We start from the raw sequence: 25,761 nt of genomic DNA, 5'->3' as shown, positions 1-25,761 counted from the left end.
TTTTGCCATTTGGAATGAAAAATGCTCCGGCAACATTTCAAAGAATGATTAATTCAGTGATTCATGGGTTAAAACATACAGATGCCTACATTGACGACTTAGTGACTGGGAATGATACTTGGGAAGATCACATCTCTGCGTTAGAAAGGTTGTTTGAAAGACTTTCCAAGGCTAACCTTACAGTTAACTTGGCTAAAAGTGAATTTGGCCATGCCACTGTGACGTATCTTGGTTATGTTGTAGGTCAAGGCAAGCAAGCTCCTGTTCAGGCAAAAGTTCAAGCAATATCTGAGTTCCCTATTCCACAGGTATGAGGACTGTTAGAAGATTTTTGGGAATGGTTTGGATATTATCGAAAATTTTGTAAAAATTTTGCTGATATTGCTCTTTCCCTAACCAATCTTCTGAAGAAGGGAGTAAAGTTTGTTTGGACAGATTCTTGTCAAGAAGCATTTGAGAAGCTGAAAGCCATTTTATGCTACCATCCTGTGCTCAAAACACCTGACTTTGAAAAGCCATTTTCATTAGCAGTAGATGCCAGTGATGAAGCTGCAGGAGCTGTGTTGTTGCAGAAGGGTGACCTTGATGATATTGACCATCCTGTCGCTTACTTTTCAAAGAAATTTAATGAGCATCAAAAGAATTATTCCACCATAGAGAAAGAATTACTGTCGCTTGTTTTAGCCTTGCAACATTTCAGTGTATATGTTTGCACCGCTCAAAAACCATTGACTGTGTATACAGATCATAACCCATTGGTGTTTCTGAGCCAAGTCAAAAACAAGAACAGAAGGTTGTTAAACTGGAGTTTAATTTTGCAAGAGTTTGATCTCAGGATAACTCACGTTAAAGGCAAAGATAATGTGATTGCTGATTGTCTTTCTCGATGTTAAATGGGAAACATGTATCTGTACTAATCTGATAGTCTGTAGTTGTGTAGCATGATAATCATTAACATTACTAACTGTATGCGCGGTTAAAATTTTTCTTGGGAAAATTTTTTTAGGTGGGAGGTGTTGCGGACTCAGTGAAAGTCCCTTTAAGATAGAGAGTGTGTGTGTATGTGTGTGTGGGGCGTGCTTACGTCAATAGAAGATAAAGGACGTAATGACGTTGTTGAAGAAGGTTAGAAGAAGAAGAAGGAGAGAGAGAGAAGGGAGAGAGACACCAGCCTGCTTGTTTTCTCTATCGATGGATGAGAAACAATAACTGTGTTTGCCACTGAAACCCATGTATGGAAGTTGGAAGTAATCCGGTGGAGTTCACTTTGTTGTTGACCTGTAGAAGGAAACAGGTATTTGTGTGTGGACGACCACGGTTCGGATGCTTTTCGGGGTGAGGAAGTCACTACCGAGTAAACACTGAAGTGTCGTTTGGGTTCCATCGTGGAACATTTGGATTTCGTATGTACTCTCTCTATGTTTTTCTACATCTACATCTTATCTTCAGACAACGGTGGTTGTTGAAGAAGCCGCTTGCTCATGTTTCACCTTATGGCTTGCGGAACTGAACTTTAAGAACCATTCCGGAACTGGGAGTTTTGGACTTTGTCACACACATACACACGACGTTTAGTTTTGGGGTTAACGTTCGAGGTTTAACATTTTTGAATTCTAACATACTAACATTTTTACTTTTATTTTACGTATTCTCATAAGTAGTGATTAATAAAATAGTTTTTAACACTGAATCATGCTCAGTGTGTTTCTTTTGTTGCTGGTTTGTGACAATAAGACTGGACTCTGTGCTGACCACGATGACAAATGAAACTAATCCCATCTGCCTGCACATGATCCAGATTCCTCCATTCCCTTCTCGTTCACGTGACTGTCTCTTTGCCTCCTAAATGACCCGATCATAACTGATTTCACCACCACCCCTGGAAGCATGTCACAGGCACCTATCACTCTCTGGGTAAAAAACCTTGCCCTGCACATCTCCCTTAAACTTATCCCTTCTCACTTTAAATCTTTGCTCTCTGGTATTAGACATTTCAACCCTGGGAAAAAGAAACCGGCTGTCTATCTACGTCTCTCATAATTTCATAAACCTCTATCAGGTCTCCCCTCAGCCTCTGCTGATCCAGAGAAAACAACCCAAGTTTGTCCAACCTCTCCTTATAGCACATACCCTCTTATCCAGACAACATCCTGATAAACCTCCTCTGCACCCTCTCCATAGCCTCCACGTTCTTCCTATAACGGGGCGACCAGAACTGTACACAGTACTCCAAGTGCGGCCGAACCAAAGTTTGATGCAGCTGCAAGGTGACTTCCTGACTCTTCTACTCAATGCCCCAATTGATGAAGGCAAGGTGGCCATACGCCTTCTTTATCACCTTATCTGCTTGTGTTTCCATTTTCAGGGCGTTATGGTCTTGGAGCCCAACATCTGTCCGTACATCACTGATCCTCAGGTTCTACCATTTACTGTGTACTTTACGTCTAAATTTGGCATCCCAAAATGCAACCCCTCCCTCTGTTCAGGATTAAACTTCATCCGCTATTTCTCCGCTTGTACCTGCAGCTGATCTACATCCTGCGATGTCCTTTTAACAACATCCTTCACCATTCACAACTCCATCAACTTTTGTGTCGTCTGCAAACTGACTAATCAGCCCAAGTGCATTTTCGTCCAGGTCCTTTCTACATCTCACAACCGGCAGAAGTCCTTGCACTGATCCCCGCGGGTGGCGGTGTTGATGTCGTGTTCCTTCCAACTGAACTGAATTTGGATCCGCATAAAATGGAGCGTGAAAAAGTGAACAGACCTTGAGCCTTTTATCTGCGTTTATTCAGCATCAACCAGCTTTACTTTAGGAATTCCAATCAATCATTTTAAGCAAGACCCAACAACCACACCAATTACTCGCAAAGCTTGCAGGATATCCGACTGTGGCTGTTCCGTGGCTACAGACTGAGCAAGTGGCAGAGATCAGATTCCGGCAGAAACAAACTACAAGCGAATCCCCCTTTGGTGGGGAAGGTGGTCCCCGGCCTGACAGACTTACAGCCTGTCCCCGCTTCTCCAGTGTGGGTCTGCGGAGTGTTCCTCCCTCCTCCCGCACCACAGCGTTAAACCCGGCACCCCCTCGGGACGTGGGGGTTTGAAGATGCGTTGGTGGGAACAGGGTGAATATCTGGGGAGAGAAGCTGTGGACAGGACCTTGATCTGTCTGTCAGTAGCCGGCTGTGGCAGACACGGGCCAGCCCGCCTTCATCACCCCCGTCGCCGTGGGCTTGGACTGTGCTCTGACCTGTAGGGGAGAGGTGTGGGGGTTTCCGGGGGAGCCCTGGCCTCGGGCCGGATTTGGGAGCTGGATTCGCTCTCCCCTCCTCACTGACAGTGAAGGTGGGAGCGTTCGCCTCACCGTGAGCGGAGACCCCCGGACCCAGGCGGGGTGGGTCTGCTGCTGAGGGCACAGAGAGGATGGGGTGGGGGAGCTGAGGACTGCACAGCCCGAGCCTTATAGAGTGACACGGGGGGTACATTCGGTCCAGGGTGGGCGGGGAGAGGCGGCAGCTTCAGGCCGACTAATCCGGGGTTTCACAGCGTTGGCGGCAGCGCAGAAAGGAAGCGTCTCCGGGACCAGAGTAAGGGGTGTCCTGCCTCCGGCAGTCGGGGAGGAGGGGGATTATACAGAGTGTCCCGGGACGGTGGGGAATTATATGGTGTGTCCCGAGACGTTGGGGATTATACTGTGTTGCGAGACAGTGGGAATTATATGGAATATTCGGGAGAGTGGGGTTTATACTGAGTGTCCCGGGACAGTGGGGGTTTATACTGGGTGGACGCACACGGTGACTCCACTGTAGTCCTCTAAGTAATGACATCCATCGGGGAAGTTGTTATGGCACGACAGACCTTTGTACCGTCTCACTGTGTGGACAACATTCCTACCGGTCAGGTTGCTGCCGGCGTGCTTCAGCACCTCTCTTGCATCATTCCAGTGTTCTTTCCCCTGCATTGACTGCTTGATACTGGTGATGTCAACTGGCTTTGGGTCGGTGGTGTAGGAGACAACAATATTAACATTATTGAGCCTGAAGAAGAGAAAGACGTTAAAGCCACCAACGCAGTGATTGTCAAACCCGCCGACGGGATCATAGACCCGCACCGACCAACGGACCCAGTCATATTTGTTTATCAAGTTTTCCAGTACGTTTGACGAACATTCCCTGTTATCTCTCCCGCCCTTCTGCTCTATCAATTTCTTCACATCTATCTTCGCCTGCTCCGCAAACTCATTGATGCACCGATCGACCATGGATTTCATTTTGCCCTCGACTTCGACCAGTTTCTGGTTCCATTCCGTCTCCAGCGCCTTTACATCGTTCCCGGTGATGCCAGCGTGTCCCAGGACGGCGATCAGACCGATACAGAAGAGGTTCTTCAGTCGGGCGCAGATCCCCTCCATCAGGCGCCGGTTCCTCTGGTCACAGTTCATGGCGGTGTCCAGGATGGATTTGCCAAAGGCGCCGGTGTTCCCCATCACCCCGTCATAGAGAGTGTGGAGGTTCTGGTCTCCCTTGGTCGCGTTGAAGTGTTTGAGGAACTCTTCCTTCTCCTTCTGTCGGAACTCCGGCGCTGCGTCAAGGATGTCGATGTACTTTCTGAACTGGTTCTTGATGTTTTCCTCAATGGGGAAGTACTGGTTGTCCGTCGTGCTTCTGTCGATCTCCCGAAGGACTTCCGAAATCTGCCCCGAGATGACATCCAGCTGGTTCCTGACGGCCTGGAACTGCTTCTTCATGAAGGCCAGCTCCGGGCTGTCAACATTGCCCAGGGCGAGTTTAACAACGGCTGCGGCCACCCCAATGATGGGGCCCAACACCCCGAGTGCGGAGGCAAACTTCTCTGCTGATTCAATGAACGCCATCGCTGCCTGTACGGCCTCGACAGCGGACTTGGACAGCTCCAGGGCACTTCCGGCAGGTTGAGACATGGTTCGGTCACCGCTCGGGCACTGTGGTCACTTCCTTCTCTGGAATCTAAACAGAAACCAAGGCTTTTTTTTGAAATCCCTGCAATTTGTTTGGGGCGGTTGGTGCCGACTGCGGATATTTCCATTTCCTCAGTGAAGGAAACATAAAAATCCCGCAAAACCCAAACTGCTGGAGGAACTCAGCAGGTCCAGCAGCATTTGTGGAGGCAAAAGGACAGATAACGTTCTCGGCCCGAAACGACGACAATCCAATTGCCCTACCTGACACCATTTGTCCCATGTTTGCCTCTCTCCTTATCCACCCCTACCTATCACCCACCAGCCACTGTCTCCTGACCACCACTCCCTCTCCGGCTCCATTCGTCCATCCCCTCTCCCTCCTCACCTGGATCCACCTATCACCTACCACCTCCTGCCTCCCTTCCCCTTATCTCTCTGCACTCCGGTCCCAATGTAGGGCCTCGACTCGAAACGTCAACTATCCCGTTTCCTTCACAGATGCTCGTGACCCGCTGAGTTCCTCCAGCTGTCTGTCTTTTTTTTGCTGCTTACGACAGACTGTGGGTTACAACGGTGCAGACTCGCTACCTGGTCGTTAGGAGAGTATTTATTACAAGTGAACTTACTAAGTGGAATTTCAGTTTCAACCTGTCCGCTGAGTTTATTCAGCATCAACCTACTTTATTTCCACAGTTCCAATCAAACAACGGAAGCAAAATCCCACATTTTAAATGTTGTTAATATTCCTGCCTCACCCACTTCCTCTGGCAGTGCGTACCATATACCCACCACCCTCGACGGAAGAAGTTGCCTCTCAAGTCCCCTTTAAATATTTCATCTCTCACCTTCCGTTCCCTGGGGAAAAACGATGTGCATTCACCCTATCTGTACCCCTCATGATTTTATACACCTTCTTTAAGGCCACCCATCAGTCTCCTAAACTCCAGGTAATGAAGACCTACCCTGCTCAACCCTCTCTATAAATAGTCCCTCCAGCCCCCTCAGCATCCTCATAAATCTCCTCTGCGCTTTTTCCAGCTTAATGGCATCTTTCCGATAGCAGGGTGACCAAAACTGAACACAATATTCTAAATGCGGCCTCACCGACATCTTGTACAACTGCAACATCCCAACTTCTATACTCAGTGCCCTGATGGTGAAGGCCAGTGTGCCAACACCCTTCTTCACCACCCTGTCTACCTGTGACGCCACTTTCAGGGAACCATGTCCTCGTACTCCCAGGTCCTCTGTACTTCAACACCCGCTTAGGCACTATTACAGTACCACGCTGATCTGTTTTCCCAAAATATAACACCTCGCACTTATCAGATTTAAACTCCATTTAGCATGACTCGACCCTTGTTAAATAAAGACACACCATTAGCCACCATCCACTCCCCACATATGTCCGTCACTATCCGGCTGTGGCAGATACAGGCCAGTCGGTCTCTATCTCCTCAGTCTGTGGGAGATCGGACTGTGCCCTGATCTCCCCCTGTGACCACATGTCGGGCAGATGTGTGCGGGGCTCCCGAGGAGCCCTGGCCTCGGGCGAGCTATGAGAGCTGGATACGCTCTCCCTCCTCACTGACAGTGAATGTGGGTGCGTTCGCCCACTTCTGACAGAAAGGTCAGATTGCGAGTGGGACACAGAATTAACGTGGTTGTGGACAGGGAGCATAAGGTCACTCCTCCGGACCGAACACTGATCGTTCACAAAGTGGTCAACCAATCGGCGTTTGGTTTCTTCAGGATAGATGTGAACACATTGTGAGCACACGATGCAGTGCGTGTGATTGGAAAAAGGCACCTAATTCATCGCTTCATCGCGACACAATTGAATTGATGATCCTGCACATGATCCACACCCCTCCATTCCCCGCACATTCATGTGTCCAACAGACTCTTAATCGCCTCTACCGTATCTGCTTCCACCGCTGCTCCTGGCAGCCCGTCCCAGGTAACCCATCACTCTTTGTGTAAAAAAAACTTTTACCCTTCTCACCGAAACGCGTCTCCTCAAGTACCAGAGGACATGCATTTCTACCCTGAGGAAAATATTCTGACTATCTACCCCATCCATGCCTCTCATAATTTTATGAACTTCTATCAGGTCTCCCCTCAGCCTCTGACGCTCTAGAGTAAACAACCCAAGTAGATCCAATCTCTCCTTGTAGCGCATACCCTCTCCTTATATCCTCATACCCTCCAGGCAGCATCCTGGTGAACCTCTTGTCTACCCTTTCCAATGCCTCCAGATCCTTCCTATAATGCGGCGACCGGAATTGCACACAATGCTCCAAGTGCGGCCTAACACAAGTTTTATAAACCGCAACATGATTTTCTTACTCTTATACTCAACCCCCTGACCAATCAAGGCAAGCATACCGTACGCCTTCTTCACCACCCTATCTACTTGCGTGGTCGCTCTTTGGGAGCTATAGACTTTAACAACAAGGTCCCTCTGTATTTCAACGCGTTCAGGGTCTTGCCATTAACTGCATACGTTTACCTTACATTTACCCTCCCAAAGTGCAACACCTTGCTCGCATTAAACTCCATCTGCCATTTCTACGCCCGTATCTGTAACGGATCTATATCCCGCTGCATCCTTTGAGAACCTTCTTCACTGTCCCCGACTCCACCAATATTTGTGTCGTCTGCAAACTTACTGACCCACCATCTATATTCTCATCTAGGTCATTTATATAGACTACAAACAACAGAGGCTCCAGCACTGATCCCTGCGGAACACACTGGTCACGGACCTCCAGCCACGCTCCCACCACCACCCTCTGTCTTCTATGGGCAACCCGAGAAGTTCAACAGCAACTTCCAAAAGGGAACAGGAGATGAGCAGTGTGGGTGCGAATCTGGGTAGGGAGCTTCACTCCCTGTCCCTCTCCACCATTCCCCCACTGCCTCTCTCCGACAGAATCCCCTGCCGACCTTATCCAGGTCTGACTGGAGTCACACAGCACATGGAAACAGATTGGGACACAACACAACATACAACCTGTGGCAGGGGGTGATCAGCTCCGACGAACTCAAGGTTTTCTGTCTTGCCCGAACCCCGAGCTGGATCTTCCGAGTTCCCACCGACTGTGGCTCGAGAAGCAGTGCGAGGGTTCCGATATATACAGGGGCAGAGGCAGGCGGAACTGGATTGACAAGCCCTCGCACCACCCCCTTTGAAATACTGACATCTCGGGCACACCGGCGATGACTCCTGTCTCCAGTAGATTCCAGGAAAAAAATCACGTTAATGAATTACATGCGTTGAAAATAAACCCAGCTAAAGGAATGGGTTGTCCACATTCCTTAAGTAACAAAAGACACCCAAGAATAATTTGTTGAATTAAGAATCGAAGAGATTTCACACCAATTCAAGAAAGCCTCTAAACCTTATTGGTCTCTGTACACCTGTCAAGCTCATCCGCTGTTTTAACAATTGTCATTCACACGCGGATAAGTGACTGCCTTGCCAGGATATTTTGCGGAATTAGTTTAAGGAAGGGTGATTGGGATTACGAGGATTATTCTGCTTCTGCAAGAGCCTCTGCTCCACGGGTAGTGCGCGGCTGGACAAAACCAGTGCCAGCGCAGTGCACAGCTGGAGAGAAACCAGTGCCAGCGCGGTACACAGCTGGAGAGTAACCAGTGCCAGCGCGGTGCACAGCTGGAGAGAAACCAGTGCCAGCGCGGTGCACAGCTGGAGAGAAACCAGTGCCAGCGCGGTGCACAGCTGGAGAGAAACCAGTGCCAGCGCGGTGCACAGCTGGTGTGGAAGCAGCAGCATGAAAAGAGCCAGTATAGTTGGGGCTTCAAGGAACGGAAAGTCATGCTTCAGAATATGTTTGCCCTCGGTCAGGGAACTGGGCGGCTCCTAGTCCCGGAGCCTTGCTGACTCTGGAACGGAGCTCCTGATCGGAGATCCGACCCGTGGAAATTGGGGAACAGACACGACATCATGAAGCGGAGAAGGGAAGCTGATGCCACGTACCACTGGCTTGAGGGCGCCGGGAATGCCCGAAATGGTGGGGGAAAACACCAGAATATTAAAACAGGAGTACACCACTCGGCTCCCAATCCTGCCCCACGTTCACTGCTCCAGGGCTCATCCTTGCCAGAACCCCGTTGCCCAAATCCCTGATCTTTCGAAGAACGCTCCTACCTCCTTTTTAAACGCGCCAATTCCTCCGGTGTAGAAAATCCCACAGATTTTCTACTTTTACGAGAATTTTCCACGCACCTCAGTATTAAATGCCCGCTTATGTTAAAAACCATCTCCCGTCTTTTGCTCTTATGTTGGACCCCGACCCCCCCACCACCCCGCCCCCCCCCCCAAAGTACAACACAGCACACTTATCTGGATTGAACGCAATCTACTGATTATCTGCCCATATTTCCAACTTGTCTATATCCTGCTGAATCCTTTGATAGCCTTGCTTGTTGTCAACAACTCCGCTAATTTTCGTGTCGTAAGACCATGATATAGGGGGCAGAATCCGGCCATTCGGCCCAACGTGTCTGCTCCGCCATTCAACCATGGTTGATTTCTTTCAACCCCATTCTCGTGGCTTCTCCCCATAACCCTTAACCCCCTCACTAATCAATAACCTGTCAATCTCTGTCCTAAGTACACCCAATGACTTGGCCTCCACGTGCCTCCATGGAGATGAATTTCACAGATTCGCCACCCTCTGGCTGAACAAATTCCTCTTCATCTCAGTTCTAAAAGGAAGTGCCTTTATTTTGAGCCTGTGCCCTCGGATCCTGGACTCTCCTACTGATGGAAACATCCTCTCCACATCCACTCTTTCCAGGCCTGTCTGTACTCAGTGATCTGCAAACTTACTAATTCGTCCACCTATATTTTCATCCAAATAATTTATACAGACCATGAATAACACAGGTCCGAGCACTGATCCCTGTGGATGAACACCACTCAAACATTATCCTTTGCTTTCTTTGGCCAAGCCAATTATGAGACCATGGGTGCTTTGTGCCTTCATCTTCTGGATCAGCCTACCATGGCTAAGATGTTTATTAGTCACATGTACATCGAAACACACAGTGAAATACATCTTTTGCGTAGTGATTTTGGGAGGCAGCCCGCAAGTGTCGCCACGCTTCCAGCGCCAACTTAGCATGCCCATAACTTCCTAACCTGTACGTCTTTGGAATGTGGGAGGAAACCGGAGCACCCGGAGGAAATCCACACAGACACGGGGAGAACGTACACACTCCTTACGGACAGTGGCCGGATTTGAACTCGGGTTGCTGGCGCTGTAAAACATTGTGCTAACCACTGTGCTACCGTGCCTCACTTCACAGCTTCACTACTAACATAAAGTCCATGCATAAAACATCCACTTCCCTACCCTCATCAATTATCTTCGTCGCATCCTCAAAGACTTAATCAAGTTTGTAAGACATGACCTCCTACACAATCCATGCAAACTATTCCTAATTCATTCCTGGCATTCATAAATCAAAGTATTGAGTATAGGAGTTGGGATGTTATTGTGAGGTTGTATAAGACATTGGTGAGGCCAAATTTGGAGTATTGTGTGCAGTTCTGGTCACCTAACTAAAGGAAGGATATCAGTAAGATTGAAAGAGTGCAGAGGAGATTTACTAGAATGTTGCCGGGTCTTCGCGAGTTGAGTTGCAGGGAAAGATTGAACAGGTTAGGACTTTATTTCTTGGAGCACAGAAGACTGAGGAGAGATTTGATAGAAGTTTAGAAAACTATGAGGGGTATAGACAGAGTAAATTCGAGTAGGTTCTTTCCACCTAGATTAGGAGAGATAAGTACAAGAGGACATGGCTTTAGGGTGAAAGGGGAGAGGTTCAGGGGACATATTAGGGGGAACTTCTTCACTCAGAGAGTGGTGGGAGTGTGGAACGGGCTGCCACCTGACGTGGTAAATGCAGGCTCACTCCTGAGTTTTGGGAATAAATTGGGTAGTTCCACGGATGAGAGAGGTCTGGAGGGTTGTGGACTGGGTGCAGGTGGAATCAAGTCTTGGCATAGACTAGAAGGGCCGAATGACCTGTGTTCTGTGCTGTAGTGTTCTATGATTCTATGCTTCTAATAAAGCTATGCTTTTCCAGAAGCAAGTAGAGCCGATCCCTCACAACCTTCCCAAAAATTTCCCTGCCACAGATGGAAGGCTCACTAGCCTATAGTTTTCTGGTTTGTCCTTATTTCTCTTCCTAAACAAAGGAAAACATTGGCAACCTCCAGTCTTCAGGAACTTCTCCTGTTGCTAACGAGGCCACAATGATCTCTGTCAAAGCCCCAGCAGTCGCCACTTGACAGCAGGAAGCAGAGGATGATGGTAGAAGTTTGTTTCTCACACAGGAAACCTGTGACCAGTGGTCGGTGTTGGGTCCACTGTTCTTTGCATCTACATTAATGATTTGAATGACAATGTTGCTAAAATATTAAGCTTGTAGATGACACCAGAAGTGGTGGTGTAGCAGACAGTGAAGAAGGTTGTCTCAGGTTACAACAGGGTCTCGTTGGCCAAGGAAGATCAGATGGAATTCAATTCGGATAAGTGCAACGTCCTGCATTTTGGTCAGATAAACCAGGACAGGACGTACACATGAAATGGTAGACCCGAAGTGAGTGTTACAGAACCAGAAGACCTCGGTGTACAGGTACATAGATCTCTGAAAACAGCGACACGTGGACAGGGTGATGAAAAAGGAACCTGGCACTGTTGCCTTCATTGGTAAGGGCGCTGAATACAGGAGTGAGGACGTTATGTTGCAACTGTACAGGTCGTTTGTGAGACGAAACTTCGAGTATTGTGCACTGTTCTCAAGTTCAAGTTGAAGATTATTGTCATGGGCATACGCACTCAGGGTATAAATGCCAAAACATCGCTCTTGCAGCTGCAGCACCGTACATGACAAACACGACAAACACAAAGTAACATGAACGTAAATTAACAGGAAGTATACACAATTTACACGACAACATGAACATACCCATCAGTCTGAGGGAAAGAAAAATATAATAAATATCGTCTGAGGTGCTGCTAGGGGTTTTCAGGTCGGTCCAAGAACCTGATAGCAGTGGGGAAGAAGCTGTTGTTGAATCTTGAGGTGCGGGTCTTCAGGCTTCTGTACCTTCTGCCTGATGGTAGCATCGAGAAGAGGGCACGGCCTGGATGGTGGGGGGCTCTGATGGATGTCGCCTGCCTGAGACAAGGCCTCTTGTGGATGTCCTCGATGATGGGGAGAGTTGTACCCATGATGCAACTGGCTGAGTCCACAACTCTCTAGAATCTCTTGCGTCTCTTGCATTTCTCTGCATTGGAGTTTGCACACCAGCCAATGATGCAACGACACAGAATCTTTCCACTGTACATCTGCAGAAGTTTGTCAGCACCTTTGATGACGTGGTGAATCTCCTGAAACTTCCAAGAAGGTAGAGACGCTGGTGTTCTTTCTTCTTGGTTGCATCTATGTGCTGCACCCATGATAGATCTTCTGAGATGTGACAACCTGCTCACCCTTTCCACCACAGACCCCTCAATGAGGACTAGCGCTAGTCCGCCCAACTTTCCCTTCCTAAAGTCAACAATCAGTTCTTTGGTTTTGCTGACATTCAGCAGAAGGTTGTTGGATATAGATCAGTTGGAGATGGGGGCGGGGAGATGGTGGATAGAGTTTAATACAAGCAAGTGTACAGAGCTGCGCTTTGGGAGGTCAACTGGTAAGGGCAAGTATACAATGTATTGTAGGACCCTTAGGAGCATTTATGTTCAAATGGATCTTGACGTGCAAATCCATAGCTCCCTGAAAGTGGCAAAACAAGCCTATAGGATGATAGAGAAGGTGTATTCCACACTTGTCCTTTTCTCGGTTGTGGCATTGAGTGTAAAACTTTATGAAACTTTGATTCGGACGCATTTAGAGAATTGTGTGCCGTTCCGGTCGGTATACTAGAGAAGGATTTGATGGCTGTGGAGAGGGTGCAGACGAGGTTTACCAGGATGACATATCAGCGAAAGGGAACTGGTTGAGGAATAAGTGGAGGACCCGAGACCTTTCTGATTGGGATGGTGGTGCAAAGGAAGAGATCCACCCATTGCACTCTCAGGTTCTCTGTGAGGCAGATCTTCTCCTTTTTAGATTCTGATGGAAAACTTTGACCAGAAACGTTCAGTGTTTCTCTTTCCACAGATGCTGGATGATCTGGAAACATAATATGGAACAGTACAACACAGGAACATGCACGATGCCTTCGCCAAATATCATGGCAAAGTAAACTAATCCTATCTACTTGCACAGGGCCCATACCCCTCTTTTCCCTGCCTGTTCACGTATCTGCCTAATGTCTCTAAAACTTTGTTATGACTTTTATCACTTCCTCCGACAGTGCGTTCCAAACACACAGGTCTCCAATCTGAATAAGAATCCTCCACTACCACCGTCTGCCTCCTTCCACCAAGCTGAACTTGTATCCAATTAGCCAAATCACCACGTCCCTGCAGAAGAATAAATGGTGTCTTTTGACTATACTGGGGCTGATGGAATACTTGACATGGTATGAGAGTACAATGCTTTCAGTCAACAGTAAATCTGGGCTTGGAGCCAGTAGGTCTGAAGAAGAATGCTGAAACCAGACTTTGAAAACAGGGTGTGATGTCAGCCTTGAACGCACTGATAAGGGAAATTGATTGATGTTGTTTTTGTCTTATCTTGATCTATGTGACACATTGATTAAATTCATAAGTGTGTAACAACCGTAACTGAACTATTCACGTGATATAGTTGTTGCTTTAACATATAAAATAAGCTTGTAACCTTCTGTATGTTAGAGTCTGGGCAACGTTGGAGATCGCTGCCCACTCTCCATAGTACCACGTGCAAATAAAAGCCTTGGAACGAAACTCGGAGTTATCATCTCGCATTGTAGAAAAAATGAGAGATTCTGCGACAGTACACAAGTGATCTAAACTTTCAGGGTAACCCACCATGCAGTACCTTTTCAAAAGTCTTGCTACAAGACCATGCAGAGAACATCTACTGCACTGCCCTCGCCAATATTCTTTGTTACCTCTTCAAAAATCTCAATCAATTATGTGAAGCACAAATTCCCACTCACACAGCTGTGCTATGTCTTATCTGTCTCCGTCTTTCCAAATGGTGGTATACCATGTCCCTCCAGTATCATCTCCAGTAACTTTCCCACAACTGATGTTAGGCTCATCGTCCTGTAGTTCCCTGGCTTGTCCTTACAGTCCTTCTTAAATAACAGGACAACAGTACCCATGCACCACTCTTCCAGTACCTCAGCTGTGGCTAACAATCGTGCAAATATTGGAATATTATTGTCACATGTACCAAAGTACAGGCAAAAAGCTGGTGTTGCATGTCATGCATAGAGATCATTTCATACTGCAATGCATTGCGGTCGTTCAAGGTGAAAGAATAACAGAATTAAGAATAAAGTGTTACAATTACGGAGAACGTGCAGTGCTGACAGACAATAAGGTGCAAGGCCATGACGAGATAGATTGTGAGGTCAAGGGTCCCCCATCGCATTAGGGAACCATTCAATAGTCATAACAGCGGGATAGACGTTGTCCTCCAGGCTGCTGGTATGTGCTTTCAGGCTTTTTTTAAAATTTCCAGCCCGATTGGGGATGTGGACGGGGGGGGGGGGGGGGGGCGGGGTTGGGCGGGGGGGTCTTTGATTATGTTGGCTGCTTTACCGAGGTCCAGGGTCCCTGCAATTCCTTCTCTTGCTTGCCACAATGTCCTGGGATACAGTTTTATCAGGCGCCTGGGTTTACCTGCCTTAATATGCCTTCAGGCCACAAGCACCTCCTCTGTTGCACTGTGGATATGTTCCAATACATCAAAATTCATGTTGCTTAATTCCTGAGCTTCCATGACATTCTGCGGAATATTCATTTAACACCTGGCCCATTTCCTGCAGCTCCACACAGACGACCACATTGAATCTTAAGGGGACCTATTCTTTCCCTAGTGAACAACTTACTCTTAATATACTTGCCGAATTGTTTTCTCCTTTACCTGATGTTAAAAACTCTCATGTTCTCCTCTCGCCCTCCTGTGTACTCCCACCTCCCTTGCACTCAGGGGATTCACTGCATTCCAGCTCCTATACTTACTCCCCCCCCCCTTCCTTTTCTTGAGCAGAGTCTCAACATCCCTCGACAACCTGTGTTCCCTAACCGTGCCAGCCTCGCCCTTCACTCCAAGTCTGCTTGTGGCCCGAGAGGGGAGGAAGGGGTAAGGTGAAATGAGATCCTCTGCTCGTGTGGATGGTGGCAGTGATCGAGAACCAGCGTGAAAAGGGTGCGATCCTTTCACGATGATGATAGGGAGCGGGGGATTACATGTCTGGTGATGGAATGAACACCCGAGGCTTCAATAATGTTGTGCTCCTCGTTCAGGATGAAATCCGGCAGATTGTCCCGAATATCCCCATCCTTTCCTGCTCTACCGCCACAGCGACAACTTTCTGCAGGTGGACCTAAAATACCACAGATGCTAGAAATCTGAAAAGCAAAGGGAAAATACTGGATAGAGTCAGCACATCAATCAGCATCCGTGGAAAAATACAGTTACTTTCAGGTCAGAGCCTTTGTAAGAACCGCAAAGCAAAATGATCCAGGCGAGAGGGGTGGCGAGACAAAGACACTGCATCTGTGTCAGAGTGAAGCCAGGCTTGCCAGAGGTCGAACATCATATGGATTAACGGAGGCGGTTCGAATGTGATTAGCAGAGACAAGGAACTCCTCTCCCTATTTTCTGTGTAACTAGGCTCTGCTCCAACTCCATCTATAAATGCCACCTAGTGACCGAATCACAAATAACGATGAGTCGGAGTACCGGAAGGAGACAGAACATGGTGACATACTGTCATGACAACAACCTTTCCCTCAATGTCAGCAAAACAAAAGTGTTGGTGATTGACTTCAGGAAGGGAGACAGTGCACATGTGCCTGCCTACATCACTGCTGAGGTCAGGAGGATTGAAAATTAAGTTCCGAGGAGTGAACATACGATAGTGCATAACATCCGAGGAGTGAGGAGAGATAGGGTCTTTTAAATGACTTTTGGACGGGTACATGGAGCTGAGAAAAATAGAGGGCTATGGGTAAGCCAAGTAATTTCTAAGGTAGGGATATGTTCGGCACAGCTTTGTGGGCCGAAGGGCCTGAATTGTGCTGTAGGTTTTCGATGTTTCTAACATCACTAAACGCCTCTCCTGGTCCAACCATGTCGACACCACCGCCAGGAAAATCTCACCAGCGCCTCTACTTCCTCAGTGGTGGAAAAAAATTTGACATGTCCATTTTGACCCTCGCCAATTGTTATCGACCCAGTGTAGAAAACATCCTGTCTGGATGCACCACTGCTTGGTATCACAACTGTTCTGCCCGAGACAGCGAGAAACAGCAGAGAGTTGAGGACACAGCTCAGCACATGACAGAAACCAGTCTCCCCTCACGGACTCTGCCTATACCTCACTGCGTTGCTAAAGTAGCCACCATAATCAAAGACACCGCCCGCCCCGCTCCAGACATTCTTCTCCCCCTCTCGTCGAGTAGAAGATACAAAACTGTGACAGCACGTACCACCAGGCACAATGACAGCTCCTATCCTGCTGATAGACTATTGAACCGTCCCTTGTACGAATTCGATGGACTCTCGACCTCAAACTATCTCGTTATGGCCTTGCACCTTATTGTCTACCTGCACTCCCTGTAATTGTAACACCATTCTGCATTCTGGTATTGTTTTCTCTTGTACTACCTCAATGCACTGGGCTAATGGAATGATCTGGATGGATAGTATGTAAACGTTTCACTGTACCCCGTGCATGTGACAATAGACCCCGCATGCCGTTCCAATTCCTTGTTGAAATGGCGAGTAATTATGTCTCAGTCATCCAGACCGGCAAAGAATTCCAGACTAAAGCTGTTCCGTGTGAGCTCCAAACAATCTGCAGAAGGGACTCGACGTGCGGAGCAGCATCTGTAGCGGAAAAGGAATTGAAGCCCTCATTCTAAATTTTTTTAAAAAATTTATTTACAGTGTGGTAACAGGCCCTTCCGGCCAAATGAGTCCACCCTGCCCATTTTAAACCAATATTAACCTACCCGTACGTCTTTGGATTGTGGGAGGAAACCGGAGCACCCGGAGGAAACCCACGCAGACACGGGAGAATGGACAAACTCCTTACAGACAGTGACGGGAATCGAACCCCGAACCACTACACCACCGTGCCTATTCAACCTTTCATTCTAACTCAGGTCCTCAAGTCCCGGCTACATCCGTGTAATTTTTTTCAGCACTCTTTCAGGCTTATTGATCTCTTTCCTGTAGGTAGGTGACCAGAACTGCACACAACACTCTAAATTTAGCCTCAGCAACGTCTTATACAACTTCAACACAATATCACAACTCCAGTACTCAGTGCCCTGATTTATGAAGGCCAATGTCCCAACAGCTCTCTTTACGACCCGATCTACTTGCGATGACACTTTCAAGGAATTATGGATCAGTATTCCCAGGTCCCTTTGTTCTGCCGCACACCTCAGTGCCCTACCATTCACTGTGTAAGCCTTACCCTTGTTGTCCTCCCAGAGTGTATCACCTCACACTTGTCTGCATTAAATTCCATCTGTCAGTTTCAGCCCATTTTCCCAGCTGGTTCAGATCACTTTGCAAGATCACTTTGCCAGATCACTTAGGGAATGTCAGCATGGCTTTGTGAGGACCGGGTAGTGCCTCACGAGCCTAATTGAGTTTTTTGAGGAGGTGACAAAACAAATGGATGAAGGTAGAGCGATGGATGTGGTGTTTCTGGACTTTACCAAGGCGTTTGACAAGGTTCCCCATGGTAGGCTCATCCAGAAAGTCATGAGGCATGAGTTCCATGCAGACTTGGCTGTGTGGATTCGGAATTAGCTTCCCCACAGAAGGCAGAGGGGAGTAGGAGATGGAGAATATTCTGCCTGGAGGTCGGTGTCATGGTGTTCCACGGGATCTGTTCTGGGACCCCTGATCTTTGTGATTTTTTACACCTGACTTGGATGGAGCAATGGGGGGATCGGTTAGTATGTTTGCAGATGACACGAAGGTTTCAGATGTTGTGGATAGTGTAGAAGCTTGTCGCAGGTTACAGCCGGATGTAGACATGGACAGGGTGCAGTTGGATGGAAAAGTGCAGATGGAGTTCCATCTGCAAAAGTGAAATGATAGACTTTGGAAGAAAGAACATGAAGGTGGAGTACAAGGTCAATGGAAGGATTCAGAGCAGTGTTCAGGAACAGAGGGATCTCGGGATCCAAGTGCATAGATCTCTCAAAATTGCTGCGAAAGTTGATGGGGTGGTTAAGAAGCCGTATGGTGTGTGGGCCTTCATTAGTCGGGGGATTGAGTTCAAGAGCCACGAGGTAATGTTGCAGCTCTATAAAACTCTGGTTAGACCACACTTAAGTATTGTGTTCAATTCTGGTCACCTCATTATAGGAGGGATGTGGAAGCTTTAGAGAGGGTGCAGAGGAGATTTACCAGGATGCTGCCTGGATTAGAGAACATGTCTCATGAGGATCGGTTGAGCGAGCTCGGGCTTTTCTCTTTGGAGCGACGCAGGATGATAGATCACAAAAGCAGTCTATAAGATTGTGAGGGGGAATAGATCGAGTGGACAGCCAGCACCTTTTCCCCAGGGCGGCAATGGCCAATACCAGTGGACATGTAATGTCAGAGGAGGAATGTTCAGGGGTTCTGTCACAGGTAGGTTCTTTACACAGAGAGTGGTGGGTGCCTGGAACACACTGCTGGGGTGGTGGTAGAGGCTGATACAATAGGGACATTTAAAAGGCTCTTAGATAGGCACATGGATGTAAGAAAAATGGACGGTTATGGGCTGTGCAGGAGGGAAGGGTTAGATTGATCATGGAGTAGGTGTTCATGTAGGTCGGCACAACATCGTGGGCCGAAGGGCCAGTACTGTGCTGTACTGTTCTATGTTCTATGTTCTATTGTTGGTCACACCATCAGTGGGTCGGAATTCACCGTGTAGCATTGGCTGAGGAAATAGATGGTACGAGGCAAACTCAGCAAGAGAGAGTGAGAGGAGAGGGAGAGAGAGGGATGGTGGAGGGAGTGGGAGAGGAGGAAAGATTTGGGACAGGGAGAGAGGGAAAGAGAGAGGCGTCACGTGAACAGGATCATAAATATACTCACCAACAGTTGCTCTTCAGGTCCCCTTTAAATATTTCCCTTCTCACCTTATACCTATGCCTAGTTTAAGAGTTCCCCACACCGGGTATATCACAGTGTCAATCCTTATCTATGCACCTTGGGATTATATAACCCCCACTTTGATCATCTGTCAGCCCCTTTCGCTCTCTTTATAACCTAAGTCCTCCAAGACCGGTAACATCCTTGTGAATGTTTTCTGTACGATCTCCAGGCCAATCACATTATTCCTGCAGCATGGTGACCAGAACTGCACACAATCTGGTCTCACCAACATCCTGCGCAGCCACAACATGGCATCCCAAGTCTTCTACTCAATGCCTCTGTCAATGAAGGCAAGCGCACCATTCGCCTTCTTCGCAACCCTCTCCACCTGTGTTGCCACTTTGAGGGAAATAGGAACTTGTACCCGTAGCTTTTTCTGGTATACAACACTCTCCATGACTCAGTATATGTCTTGCCCTGGTTTAACTTCACAACGCACATCACTTCGCATATCTGAGTTAAATTGCAGCTGCTTATCAGTAGCCCACTTTCCCATTGGATCTAGATCCCGTTGTAACCTGACAAAACCTACCTCACTGTGTGATATACCACCAACTTTGGTGTCATCCTCACACTTGCTGATCATGGCACCATCCTCATCCAAATCTAAAAACAAGGACGACCCAGCGCTGATCCTTGCGGGACAATTGCTGCGCTTTTGGTGATGATCTTTGAGTCCTCACTGGCCACAGGACTAGTGCCAGATGATTGGAGAGTGGTAAATATTGTTCTTTTGTTTAGGAAAGGGAGTAGGGATAACTCAAGGGATTACAGACCAGTGAGTCCTACGTCAGTGGTGGCAAATTATTGGAGAAGATTCTTAGAGACAGGATTTATGGGCATTTAGAGAAGCAGAGGCTGATTAGCAACAGTCAGCATGGATTTGTGAAGGGCAGGCCATGCCTCACAAGCCTGATTGAATTCTTTGAGGATGTGACAAAGCACGTCGATGAAGGTAGAGCAGTGGATGTGGTGTACATGGATCTTAGTAAGGCGTTTGATAAGGTTCCTCATGGAAGGCTTATTCAGAAAGTCAGGAGGCATGGGATCCAGAGATTTACCAGCATGCTGCCTAGATTGGAGAGCATGTTTTATGAGGATAGGTTGAGTGAGTTAGGGCTTTTCTCGTTGGAGAGGAGGATGAGAGATGACTTGATAGAGGTCTACAAGATGATAAGAGGCACAGACAGAGTGGACAATCAGAGACTTTTTCTCAGGGCGAAAATGGCTAACACGTGGAGGCATTTTAAGGTGATTGGAGACAGGTATAAGGGGTACGTGAGAGGTAAGTTTTTTACACAGAGAGTGGTGGGTGTGTGGAATGCTCTGCTGGCAGAGGTTATGGGGGCAGATACAGTAGGGACATTTTAGATAGCCACATGAATGATAGAGAAATGGGAGGGAAGGGTTAACATTTGGGAGGGAAGTGTTCGGTAGATATTAGAGGCGGATAAAATATCGGCCCAACATTGTGGGCCGAGGGGCCTGTACTGTGCTGTAATGTTCTATGTCCTATGGACCAGAGATGGACTTCACCCCAGAGTTCTGAAAGAGATTGTGGAGGCATTAGTAGTGGTCTTTAAAGAATCACTGGAGTCAGCGAGGGTCCCAGAGGACTACACATATAACATCCCCGTTTAAGGTGAGAGCGAGGCAAAAGACAGGAAACTATACGCTAGGTAGCCTGACCTCAGGGGACTGTAGTATTTAAGAGTCCATTATTAAGATGCAATTTCGGAGCACTTGGAAGTAATTATAAAATAGGGCGAAGTCAGCAAGGTTTCTTTAAGAGGAAAAATCTGTTAGAATTCTTTGAGGAGGAATACGTAGGTTGGACAAAGGCGAGGCAGTGGACGTTATTTACTTGGATTTTCAGAATGCCTTTGATAAGGTGCTGCACACAGGGCTGCTAACCAAGATAAGAGTCCACGATATTGGAGGCAAGGTCTAAACATGGATAGAAGATTGTCTGACTGGCAAAAGGCAGAGAGCGGGGATAAAGGGTCCTTTTCAGGATGGCTGCCAGTTACTAATGGTGTTCATCAGAGGTCAGTTTTGGAGGACAGACTTTCACTTGATACATTAATGACTTGGTTGAAGGAACTGATGGTATTGTGGCCAAGTTTGCAGAGATACAAAGATAGATGGAGGGACAGGTAGTGTTGTAAAGGCAGGGTGTCTGGAGAAAGACTTGGACAGGTTAGGAGGGTGGGCAAAGGAGTGGCAGATGGAACACAGCGTCGGCAAGTGTGGGGTTGTGCACTTTGGTAGGAAAAATAAAGATATAGACTATTTTCTGAATGGGGAGAGAATTCAGAAATCAGAGGTGCAAAGGGACAGTAGTCCTAGTTCAGGTAACTTGTAGGTTGAGTTTGTAGTAAGGAAGGCAAATACAATGTTAGCATTCAAAGAGCTGGTCATTGACTTCAGGTTGGGCCCCATTATGTCTGTCAAACATATATTAATAACTTTGATAAGAATATGGGTGGCATAATTCATAAGTTTGCAGATGGCACCAAAATTGTTGGTACAGTGGACAGTGAATAATGTTGTCTTAGGTTACAACGTGATCTACATCAATTGGCAAAATGGGCAGAGGAACGGTAGATGGAATTTAACTCGGACAAGTGCAAAGTGACTGATTTTGGGAAGTTAAACTAGGACTGAGCACGCAGAGTGAATAGCAGACCCTGGCGTTGATTTTGACCAGAGAGACCTAGATCTATAAGCACATAGTTCCGTCAACACGGTGATGCAGTGACACAGGGTTGTGAAGAAGGTGTACGGCATACTTGCCTTCATCGGCCGTGGCACTGAGTGCAAGAGTTGGGACGTCAATACAAAGTTGTGCAAGACCACAATTGAAGTGGTCCATCCAGTACTGGTAGCCTCACTGTAGTAAGGGTGTGGCTGAGCTCGAGAAGGTGCAGAAAAGGTTCACAAGAATGCTGCCTGGATTGGAGGGCTTGAGTTCTAGGGTGAGACAGCATGGGCTGGGATTGTTTTCCCTGGAGTGAAGGAATCTGAGTCATGGTCAGAGCGGTAATAGGATATCTTGTAGTTTATTTAGGGAATCTTTTATGACAAGTACGTTGCTGATGGGTGAGCTTGGTTTAGTGGAGACAAAGATAGTGGTTGGGTGATAATTTGTGGAGGCTTTGGTGGTGCAGCATTACGGGATTGTTATGTTTGAAATGATGGAAGGCCAGTAAGGAGGTTAACTGTTTACTTGGGCTTAATACTAGTGGGGTATTTCCATGGTCACCATTGAGGACGTAAGATCAGTCTTCCGGAGAGTGAACACGAGGAAAGCACCTGGCCCAGATGGTGTCCCTGGCCGCGTTCTCAGATCTTGTGCTGATGAGCTGGCAGAAGTATTTGCAGATATATTTAACCTCTCCCTGCTTCAAACTCAGGTTCCCACCTGTTGTAAGGTAACATGCCTCAATTACTACAGACCAGTGGCTCTGGTATCCACCATTATGAAGTGCTCTGAGAGGCTGATCATGGCAGGCATCAACTCCATCCTTCCAGACAATCTCGACCCACTGCAATTTGCCTATCACCGAAACAGGTCTACAGCGGATGCCATCTCCCTGGCCTACACTCAGCTCTGGAGCATCTGGACAGTAAGGACACTTAGTTAGACTATTTTCTTATTGACGACAGCTCTGCCTTCAATACTATAATCCCAAGAAAACTTGTCACCAAACTGCGAGACCTAGGACTCAACACCTCCCTCTGATCAGGTAAATCAGGTAAATCTTCCATCAGGTAAAAGACAGAGCCTGAGGGCCCATACCACCAGGCTTAAGGACGCTTCTATCACACTGTGATAAGACTTTTGAATGGTTCCCTTATATGATGAGATGGACTCTGACCTCACGATCTACCTTGTTGTGACCTTGCACCTTATTGCACTGCACTTTCTCTGTAGCTGTGACACTTTACTCTGCACTGTTACTGTTTTTACCTGTACTACATCAATGCACTCTGCACTAACTCAATGTAACTGCACTGTGTAATGAATTGACCTGTACGATCGGTAAGTAAGAAAAGCTTTTCACTGTACCTCAGTACAAGTGACAATAATAAACCAATACCAGTACCAATTAATTGGTGAGTGTGGGGAGAATCAAAGAAATTGTATTAGGGTGAATGAAACTAGGTGTAAAGTTCAAAAAGGGTGAATGGGTTGCAACCAGAATTATGTTAAGGGCTCAGTCATTGAGCAGAGATATATTTATAGGGACACAAGAGACTTCAGATTTGGAATCTGGAGCACAATGCTCTGGGAACTCAGCTGGTCGGGCAATATTTGTGGAGGGAAATGGACAGTCAACATTTCAGATCAAGGCCCTTCATTTCACCTGTTATATTCATAACTTTACTGATGGTGGGTTTTAAGAAGAAGTCAAGTAAGAATAGTATGTCTGTTAAGGCAAGAGAAGCCAACAATAATTTAAATATCATTTTGGGTAAAAGCACATGTAAATAACGTGGTTAATGCTCCTGAAGATAGGTTGTTAGCACTAATTGATTGATTTTTCTTAGGGGCTGGAGCTGAATTAGAAGAAAGATACCGGCTTCCACTATTGTGCTCGAATGTAGTAAGTGAGTGTGCGTGGGCCCCTCTGTGTCTGAAGGGAGTCACGGGGAAAGATGGAACTGTCCAGCAGGGGCCAAGACTAGACCAAGGAATGGCAACGTTAAGTTTATGTTTTTGGATGCAATAAATAGCAGTTCGGTTTCTCGAGAATTGGCATTTATAGTTCGGTATGCAATGCTAAGAATTAATACAGCTATGCTCAGAGTTTTAACACAGCCATTATCTATAACAACGTCATTATGGATTATGGCTCAGAGGGCAGCATTTTAGCATCTGTTCTACTGTATCATTAGCCAATGAGAAAAAATGATATGATGTCCTCTCCTCCTCATCCGATAAAGAGTTGAAATAAGTTGTAGGGATAACATGATAAATTTAAAGAATTGAGCTTTCGGTCTGAGTGCGGGTATCAGAGGGCAAACTCGGGGTGGATCGTGTGACATAGAGGGCAACAGGGGTGAAGGTCCTGGAAGACGTGTCGAACTGTCGATGTCAAGGGATCCGATATTAGTTCAATTTCAGTTTGTTGTGATAAATTCCAGGCCTTCATCTACAAAATTGAATAGGGGAACAAGAATATCATGGGCAGGCACAGTAGTGTAGCGGTTAGCGTAACGCTTTACAGCGCCAGCGACCCGGGTTCGATTCCAGCCGCTGTCTATTAGGTAGTTTGTACGTTCTTCTCGTGTCTGCGTGGGTTTCCTCCCACATTCCAAAGACATACGGGTTAGGAAGTTGTGGGCGTGCTATGTTGGCGCTGGAAGCGTGGCGACACTTGCGGGCTGCCCCCAGAACACTCTACGCAAAGATGCATTTCACTATTTTTCAATGTATATGTGACTAATAAAGAAATCTTATCTTAATAACGAAAAACAAATTTTTACCATGGTTTTTACGTAAGTTGAGATCAGTGGAGATTAGCGAGCTCTTGTGGTGAGAAAGTGGAAGAAATAAGTGGGTAAAGCATGAGGAGGAAGGAAGATAAATGGAGACCGGAGCTCGAGCGAAGAGTTGCAGCAAGAGGTTTTGGTTCCTGAGAGCAATAGATAACTTTACTTTTTCACGAGCTTAAGTGACCATTAGACTTGAACCATGAGTGAAACGATTACAATGGTTTTTCTCCCAGACCCCTCTTGTTAATTAAAAAGATTTTTAAAACAGCGATCTAATGTCTGCTAAACTATGATTTCAAAATGTCCATCGCAAGTTGAGTTCCAGGTTGAGGATATGTAGAACTGTTGGGATCAGCTGAAGCTGAAAAAGTAAACGTTCTCCTGAGACAGGGCAGGGTTTGTTAAGTGTGTCCAGGACGGATTCCTGTCACAGTATGTTGACAGGCTGACCAGAGGGAATGCCATATTAGATCTAGTTTTAGGTAATGAACCAGGTCAGGTGACAGACCTCTCAGTGGGTGAGCATTTGGGGGACAGTGACCACCGGTCCCTAACCTTTAGCATTGTCATGGATAAGGATAGGAGCAGGGAAGACACGCAAATATTTAATTGGGGAAGGGCAAATTATGAGGCTATAAGGCTAGAACTTGAGAGTGTAAATTGGGATGACATTTTTGAAGGGAAATGTACTATGGAGATGTGGTCGATGTTCAGGGATCTCTTGCAGGATGTTAGGGACAAATTTGTCCTGGTGAGGCAGAGAAGGAATAGCAGGGTGAAGGAACCGTGGGTGACAAGAGAAGTGGAACAACTAGTTAGGAAGAAGAGGGCAGCATACATAAGGTGTAAGCAGCAAGGATCGGACAGGGCTCATGGGAATATAGAGTATCAAGGAGGGAACAAGAAGGGGCTGAGAAAAGCGAGAAGGGGACATGAAAAGGCTTTGGCGAGTAGAGTTAAGGAGAATCCCAAGGCTTTTCTCACGTACGTGAAGAGCA

The 25,761-nt window shown here is 47.0% G+C and overlaps 2 protein-coding genes across 4 annotated transcripts in view; one reads left to right on the top strand and one right to left on the bottom strand.

The window, feature by feature from the left end:
• The window catches only part of LOC127570696 (latent-transforming growth factor beta-binding protein 4-like), a 254,323-nt gene that overhangs the window by 63,992 nt on the left and 164,570 nt on the right, over positions 1-25,761 (top strand). The window lies entirely within an intron of this gene.
• Positions 2,772-8,173, bottom strand: LOC127570694 (protein rapunzel-like). 2 transcript variants are annotated; one of them, XM_052016475.1, is made up of 2 exons: positions 7,959-8,173; positions 2,772-4,991 (listed from the first exon to the last, which is right to left on the bottom strand). In XM_052016475.1, the coding sequence occupies exon 2, from the start codon at positions 4,943-4,945 to the stop codon at positions 3,779-3,781; it is 1,167 nt and encodes a 388-aa protein (XP_051872435.1). In that variant the 5' UTR covers positions 4,946-4,991; positions 7,959-8,173; the 3' UTR covers positions 2,772-3,778. The 2 variants fall into 2 exon arrangements, with proteins under 2 accessions (XP_051872435.1, XP_051872434.1); XM_052016474.1 differs by having other exon boundaries at positions 7,962-8,169.

The sequence above is a fragment of the Pristis pectinata genome, chromosome 5 (genome assembly GCF_009764475.1).
Source record: "Pristis pectinata isolate sPriPec2 chromosome 5, sPriPec2.1.pri, whole genome shotgun sequence".
NCBI lineage: Eukaryota > Metazoa > Chordata > Chondrichthyes > Rhinopristiformes > Pristidae > Pristis > Pristis pectinata.
The sequence above is the reverse complement of the archived record's forward strand: the minus strand, read 5'-3'. Positions and strand labels throughout refer to the sequence as shown.

Coding starts and splice junctions, on each gene's coding strand:
- LOC127570694 (XM_052016475.1), bottom strand. CDS start 4,945: ATGTCTCAACCTGCCGGAAGTGCCCTGGAGCTGTCCAAGTCCGCTGTC.